General features: G+C 45.6%; 2 protein-coding genes across 2 annotated transcripts; one reads left to right on the forward strand and one right to left on the reverse strand.

Moving 5' to 3' along the window:
- Positions 1-1,551: 1,551 nt before the first annotated feature.
- On the forward strand, positions 1,552-2,620 carry LOC148562744 (uncharacterized). Its single transcript, XM_088491636.1, has 2 exons — positions 1,552-2,044; positions 2,115-2,620. Exons 1-2 carry the CDS (start codon positions 1,580-1,582, stop codon positions 2,577-2,579), a joined length of 930 nt encoding a protein of 309 aa, XP_088347762.1. The 5' UTR covers positions 1,552-1,579; the 3' UTR covers positions 2,580-2,620.
- Positions 2,621-2,919: 299 nt separating this feature from the next.
- On the reverse strand, positions 2,920-8,007 carry LOC148562745 (uncharacterized). Its single transcript, XM_088490980.1, has one exon. It carries the CDS (start codon positions 8,005-8,007, stop codon positions 2,920-2,922), a length of 5,088 nt encoding a protein of 1,695 aa, XP_088347106.1.

The raw sequence follows: 8,007 nt of genomic DNA on the forward strand, positions 1-8,007 counted from the left end.
TCCGTCTGTGATGACCGAGGTTGATGATCTCCGGCCGAGCACTTGGATGCGTGGCTAGATTATATGTTGTCCTCGAGCAACGACGTGAGTTTAACCTCGGCCTTCTGAAACACGGCAGCGGGAGCACCTGCACAAAGCACTCCGACGCTCAAGTAAGTGGGAGAATAATTAATGAATAAAGAGTAAATAACTAGAAGTGAATGTGGAACCTGCCCCTTTCTGAATCAAGGGGTAAGATTTATAGGCTCCTCGAGTTTGCTGGTGAGCTCCTGTTAGTTCCGATATTCCTGGTCAAGTGCCGTTATGGATATCTTGTGAAGAGACGTGATTGAGTGGCGTATTCTGTTTCGGAGATAATTTATAAAGTTTGTTTGTTCAGTTCTGCTCGGTTCCGATTTTTAAGGTCAGTCTGCCACTGAACCTCCATGCCGATTATGGTGTGGTACGCATCATAGCCCCCCAGGTCGGCTAGCGTTCCGTATAGGTCGGTAGGCGAGCTTTTTGTTTTTCATACGTGGCTAGGTTTTGTTTTGAGAAAATTTGAAAAGGGTTTAACTTGTCTCTTCGCGAATCGTGTCATCTTTTATTGTCCATTATTGCCGTTTCGGTTTCCACGTTTGTTAGTGGGCATGAATTAATTTACCCACTTTGTTAGTGGGCTTGCAATAATAGTTATTTTCATTGTTTTGGAAATTACGCTGTGTTGCTCCTAGTCTTCAAGTCTGCGCTATGTCTTCGAAAGGTAAACGTTTTCTGACTCTTCTTTGACTGTTCGTTTCTGCATACTCTGTCATGGCGGGAGAGAAATTGAAAGAAAAATTGAAGGCTATTGAGGATAGGAAAGACGACCCATATCACTGGGTCCAAGATGATGTGAAGACACGTTCATCTTCCTTCATCAGCGTTGAATCCCTTTCTGATTTGAGGGGCATAGATTTCGTGAGGGGGGGTTCTGGCGTCGTTGTCGAGTTTCAGCCCTGTTCTAGTAGTGATAGGGTTTGTGAGAGGAGGGGTGACTGGGAGTATTTTTATATGTATACTCCATGCATGGTTGAACTTGGAGTGAAGTTTCCCTTTTCTTCTTTTGAGTGTGACGTCCTTACTCAGCTAAACTGTGCTCCGTCACAGTTGCACCCAAATTCTTGGGCGTTCCTTCGCGCATTTCAATGTCTGATGGAATTCCTCTCCTTCCCTTGTTCGCTGTCTTTATTCTTTTCCTTTTTTCAGGCAAAGGGGGTTCGTAAGGGGTTGTGGGTTTGTTTCAGTAGCTTTCCGGGTCGGTCTGTATTCCTTCTTTATAAGTCCTCTTTCAAGAACTTCAAATCTCTTTTTGTGAAAGTCCGCTCGGCCGAGTCTGAGTACCCTTTCTATTTGGATGGTGAGTTGAGCGAGAAATTTCCTCTCTACTGGTGTTCTGAACCGACTCAGATCCTCGAGGCTTCTGAGAGGAGTGAGGAAGAGGAGTTTGTGATGAACTTTATTGTGGAGAGTGTTGCTGCTGGGGAATGCTTGTCCATCCCTGAAATTTTGCGTTTATATGATTTGGGTGATAATGAGGGTCTTAGGGCTTACATAGGTAATGTTTTTTGGTGTTTTGTTATTAAGTATTGGACATTTGCCGAGTTTGTCTGACATTTGGTGGTTTTTTTTTTTAGGTGGCCGAGTTCCCTTGTTGGACCCGAACAAGCTGCAATCTTTCTTGAGTAAGAAAAAGGAGAAAGGGATTGGGAGTGCTGGTGATCGGAAGGATGCGGGCGAGCAGGCTTTCTCGTCTGTTGCGCATCCTGCGTCTTCATTTAAAAGGAAGAGAGACGATACTTCCTTAGAGGTTATTTCCGAAGGTGATCGTGAGGTTGTAGGTGGTGGCGGAGTTGCCTTTGATCGGCAGAAAAAGCTTCATGGCTTCATTGCTGGTTCTAGCTCGCACTCCCTTTGGAACGAACAGTTTAATTTCGCGGAGCTTTCTGATAGGGCCTCGCAGTATCCTGGGGACATGCTTATGACGCGCCGAGCTGGAATGGAAGCGCTCGGTAAATTTGTTCAGGTATGTTTTGTTTTGTGTTTCTTGTTTTTTCAACCTTTTGTATTGTTCTCATGCTACGGGTGCTCGGTAGGTGGTTGCTTCTCGCTTACTCTGCGTTGGTCGGACTGTTGAGTGCGTTGGTGCTGATCAGCAAGAAGCTGTGAACAAGGTCTCTTCCATGGAGAAGTCATATACAGCTCGGATTGCTGATTTGGAGAAGGTTGTAAAGGAAAAGGAAGATGTTGCTACCAGTGCTGTGGCTAAAGCGAAAGAAGCTGAGGATGAGGTGGTTCGTTTAAGAGATCAAATCCGTTTGTTGCAAGCTGAAGTTATGGAGCACGACGTGGCCAAAGGTCGGCTTACTTCCCGTGTGCATGAGCTAGAGGAGGCTGGGATGGAGATGTTCTCTTATGGTTTTGATCGTGCTGTGAGTCAGATTGCCCTGTTAGCCCCTAATTTTGATTGTGATAAGCTCGATATTACAAAGATAGTTGTAGGTGGAAAGTTAGTTGTGGATGGTACTGTGGAGGAGCACGATGAGAATGCTCCTTCTTAGTTTGTTTGTATTTGTGGCTTTTGTTTTGACTGTCTGAGCTCTAGACTGTTAATTTTTTGGGCTTTGTATGGTATTTGGCCGATGTTAGGCCGGTTTGACTATTAGGTGGTGGTATTTGGCCGACGTTTCAGGCCAGTTTGATAATATAATATATTTATAGTAAGTGTTTTTGCTTTGTTATATTTTGTCATTGTCAGGCTTTATTTGAAAAGAATTTATCGCTTTTATTTGGATTCGGGGGGCGTCCGGCCTCATTAAAACCCTCCTTAGGCAAAACCCTTTCGTTGGGAAAAAAGCTCTAAGGGGGAAAAAGAGTACCTTCATTCGCATTTTGTACAAACTATGACATATACATTTTGAGTGATGAGATGTTCCAGTTTCCTGGGATGGCATTGCCTTGTAATGTTTGGAGTTGATATGCCCCCTTGCCGAGTACTTGGGTAACACGGAAGGGGCCTTCCCAATTTGCGGCGAGTTTGCCATGAGCTGGAGGTCTTCTGGCTTCCTCTGTTCGCCTGAGCACAAGGTCACCTTTGTTGAATATCCTCGGAATCACCTTCCTGTTGTATTTTCTTTCCATTATTCTTTTCTGGGCCCTTTGTTTGATAGCGGCGATTTCCCTGTCCTCTTCGGCTAGGTCAAGCTCGGCGCTCCTGGCCCTTTGATTTTGTTGTTCGTCGTACAACTCGGCTCTTAACGTTGGTAATCCGACCTCAATGGGGATCAGTGCTTCTGAGCCATAGACCAACTTGAAGGGTGTTTCGCCTGTAGTGTTATGTATTGTGGTGTTGTAACTCCACAGTACTTCGGGAATGAGCTCGGCCCATTCTCCCTTTGCGTTGTCGAGCTTCTTCTTTATTGCCTGCAACACAACTCGGTTAGCAGCTTCGGCTTGCCCATTAGTTTGTGGGTGTTCTACCGAGCTAAAACGATGTTGAATATTGAAATTTTTTAGAAATAAACCGAGCTTATTGTCTGTGAATTGTCTACCATTGTCTGATATTATTTCTTTTGGTATCCCAAAGCGGCATATTATATTTCTCCAAATAAAAGATCGTACCTTTTCAGCTGTTATCTTTGCTAAAGGTTGCGCTTCTATCCATTTTGAGAAGTAGTCTATGGATACCAAAAGAAATTTTACCTGTCCTGGTGCTGTTGGGAAAGGGCCGAGGATGTCAAGCCCCCATCTGTAGAAAGGCCAGCTTACCTCCATGCTGTGCAGTACTTCGGCTGGCTTGGTTGAGATCGCCTCATGTTTCTGGCATTTGTCGCATGTTTTGACCTTAGCTATGCAATCTCTCTTTATGGTCGGCCAATAATATCCTGTTCGGATTATTTTTGCGGCGAGAGCTCGTCCTCCTATGTGGTTCCCACATACTCCTTCATGGACTTCATTCATTACTTCTTTGGCCTGGTTTTGGTCGAGGCATCTTAATAGTGGTTGTGAGAAACCTCGTCTGTATAGTTCTCCTGATATTTTTGTGTAGAAGCTTGCCTTACGTTTGAACTGTTGAGGATGGAGCTCGTCTCTGGGTAATGTACCTGTACATATGTATTCAAGAAAAGGTTTCCTCCAATCGTGGAGGTGGTTAATGTTTTCAATACATAATAATTCAATGCTCGGTTTTGTGAGTGTGTGCTGTGATAATGTTGATGTTTGTGTGTCCGCTCTGGTGGCGGCGAGTTTAGATAGTATATCTGCCCTGACGTTTTGCTCTCTATGCACATGTAATATGGTGAACGAACTGAAATTTGAAATTAGATCCTTTGCTATGAGCCAGTATTGTTCTAGCAAGGGATCTTTTACCTGGAATTCTCCTCGGATTTGTTGGACCACCAGGAGGGAATCGCAATGTGCCGTTAAGTTCGTTGCTTTGTGGCTTAGGGCGAGCTTTAATCCCGCTATGAGGGCTTCATATTCGGCCTGATTGTTGCTTGCCGAGAAGTGAAATTGGAGGGCTTGCTCGGCTACCACCTTATTTCCCTCCTTTAATATCATTCCGGCCCCGCTTCCTTCTCGACTTGATGCCCCATCTACGTGCAATTCCCATGTTTCAATGTGATCGTGTGGGGTCGTCTCTGTGATGAAGTCGGTGAGAACTTGTGCCTTGAGGGCCGGCCTTGTTTGAAACTGAATGTCGAACTCTGAGAGTTCAATTGACCATTTGGTCAACCGTCCTGCCAGTTCTGGTTTTGTTAATATTTGTCTCAGTGGATGATTCGTCCTTACTATTATTGTGTGGCTTTGGAAGTAGTGCCTGAGTCTCCTTGCTGTTGTTATCAGTGCAAGGGCGAGTTGTTCTATCTTCGGATATCGTTGCTCGGTTGGTTGCATGACTCTGCTGACGAAGTATACTGGCTGTTGCGTTTTTCCTGTTTCGAGAATAAGGGCCGAGCTTATAGCATAGTTTGAAACAGATAAGTATAAATATAAAGGGTCACCGATTTCTGGTCTTTGTAGCACGGGTGGTGTTGCTAAGATCGCTTTGAGCTCGGAAAATGCTTTCTCGCCTTCCTCTGTCCAATGAAATTTTTTGTTCTTTGATATCGTTTGGAAGAGGTGATATGCTCGGCTTGATGCAGCGGGGAGGAATCGAGATAGTGCAGCTACCCTTCCTGCAAGTTGCTGTACCTCTTTTATCGTTTTAGGGCTTTCCATGTTGAGTATTGCTGAGCATTTTTCAGGGTTCGCCTCGATTCCTCGGGATGTGAGCATGAATCCGAGAAACTTTCCCCCCTTTACTCCGAAGGCGCATTTCTCGGGGTTCAGTCTCATATTGTAATTTCGTAGTTGGCCAAATATTTCCTTGAGGTCTTCACAGTGCGATTTTTCTCTCTTGGTTTTCGCGACCATGTCGTCCACATATATCTCCATGTTGCGTCCTATTTGGTGATGGAAGACTTTGTCCATCAAGCGTTGATAGGTCGCACCTGCATTCTTCAAGCCAAATGGCATTACACGATAACAAAAGTTTCCATGTTCGGTAATGAATGCTGTTTTGCTTTGATCTTCAGGATGCATTAGTATTTGATTATACCCCGAGTATGCATCCATGAAGCTCAAGCTTTCGAAACCTGAAGCGTTGTCTACAAGTTTATCAATGCATGGTAAAGGGTAGGCGTCTTTAGGACATGCTTTGTTCAAATCTGTAAAATCGACGCACATGCGCCATTTACCTGAGTTTTTTCTTACCATTACCACATTCGAGAGCCATGTGGTGAAGCGGATTTCTCTGATGAAGTCGGCTTGTAGGAGTTTACTGGTCTCTTCCAGGGCCGCCTTTGATTTCTCTGCTCCTAGGTTTCTTTTCTTCTGGGCTAAGGGTCGGCTCGAAGGATTGGTGGCGAGTTTGTGACAGATGATCTCCGGACTTATGCCCGGCATATCTGCTGGGGTCCAGGCGAATAAGTCTGCGTTGGCCCTTAGCAGCTTTACGAGATCCGACCTTTCTTGCCCTTGTAGTGCTTGACCTATGTATGTTACTTGCTCTGGTTTGGACGTTAGTTGAATTTTTTGGAGTTCGTCAGTTGGTTGTGGTCTCTCTTGTGTGTCTCCTCTGGGGTCGAGTTCGGCTAGGGAAAGGACTTCCTCTCTGGTTTGTACTGCTTTGATCTCATGTTGTCTTCCGCTGTTATCCGATCTTTTTAAGCAAGAGTTATAACACTGCCGAGCTTGTTGGCGGTCTGAGTGGATCGTCGCTATTTTTCCGTCCTGTGCCTGAAACTTAACACATAGGTGGAAAGTTGATATTACTGCTCTGAACATGTTCAGAGCAGGTCTCCCGAGGATAATGTTATAAGGACTATTGCAATCGACAATCAGGTATTGTATATCAAGTGTTCGGAATGACGCGTTTTCACCTATTGTCGTTTTAAGCCATATATAACCTTTTATGGGTACCCTTTCTCCGGAGAATCCTACCAGTTCTCCGGAGGAGGGTTGTATGAGTTTTTCAGATAAGTTCATTTTTAAAAATGTAGAATGAAAAAGTACGTCTGCGCTGCTACCTGGGTCCAAAAGGACCTTTCTTACCAGTAGGTCGCCTGTCTGGATAGAAATTACGACCGGGTCGTCCAGGTGTGGGGCGGCCGAGGACATATCCGCTTTATTGAAGGTGATCTCTAAATCTGGTGCGTCGCTCTTGTTTGGAGGTGAGGCTCCTTCTATGGCTAGCATGGCTCGGTAACTTCGTTTCCTGGCCGATGTTGTTTCGCCGCCTCCAGCGAATCCCCCGGAGATGCAGTTTATGACTGCCTTGGGCAGGTTGTTGTTCGGCCACTTTTCCTTGTTTACTGAAGTCGGTTGCCTTTCCTCCCTGCCCCGGTCGTCTTCCTTATGCTTCCTCGCCTCAATGTATTTGTCCAATAGGCCTTGCCGTGCAAGCCTTTCCAAAAGGTCTTTGGCTATTATGCATTCGTCGGTGGTGTGTCCGTATTTTTGATGGAAAGCACAATGTTTGGTTTTGTCTACGAACCTCTGGTCTTGGTAACTGCCTGCTCTTATTGGGGGTTTTATAATCTTGGCATTGAGTATTTCCTTGATTATCTTTTCCCTTCTTGTGTTGAATTTGGTGTAATTGTCAAACTTCGGAGTGAGCTTGAACGTTTTGCCGACCTCCTTGTTGTGGGTCGATCTCATTGATCGTTCCTCCTCCCTTATGGGTTTCCTTTCCGTTTTGTTGGCCTCGCGTAGTTCTTCAATTTCCATTTGTCCGGCTGCCCTTTCCCTGAACTCCTCCAGTGTCTTCGGTTTGGTGATGGCGATTGTTTCTCTGAATTTGCCAGGTCGGAGGCCGGCCTTAAGCGCATGGAGATGGACAGCCGGATCTAGGTCGGGTATTTCCATGGTCGCCTCTGCAAACCTGGTCAGGTAATCTTTTAGGCTCTCCTGTGGACCTTGGCGGATCGTGCCGAGGTAATCTGATCCGTGGACGTAAATTCTCGCTGCGGCGAAGTAATCAATGAAGGACTTCGCCAGTTCTTCAAATGATGAGATTGAACCTGCAGGTAGTTTTGAGAACCAAAGCAAAGCTGCTCCGTCAAGATATGTCGGGAATGCTCTGCAAAGCACAGGTTCATTGTTAGGACCGTTAAAAAACATCATAGATTGAAATTTCTTAATGTGAGCCCGGGGGTCACCAATCCCCTTATACGGCTCAAGTGAGGAGGGGAGTGTGAAATGTTTTGGCATTTGAAAATTTGTGATTTCTTCGGAAAAAGGGTTGTCCAAGGTCAGTCTCTCTTTCGGTGGGTCAGCGATCAGCAGGTCAGGCGCGCCCTGGGAAGATCTTTTGGAGCTTCCCTCGCCTATCTGGTTGGCGTTATTTCGTGCTGATAGTTCGGCTAGTCTTTTGACTTCCGCTTGAAGTTCCGCCATTTGGGCCATGAGTTCGGCCTGTGTGAATTGAGGAACTCCATTGTCAGCCAT

This window comes from Arachis ipaensis, chromosome B6 (genome assembly GCF_059453495.1).
Source record: "Arachis ipaensis isolate K30076 ecotype BB chromosome B6, ASM5945349v1, whole genome shotgun sequence".
In the NCBI taxonomy this organism is placed as follows: Eukaryota; Viridiplantae; Streptophyta; class Magnoliopsida; order Fabales; family Fabaceae; genus Arachis; species Arachis ipaensis.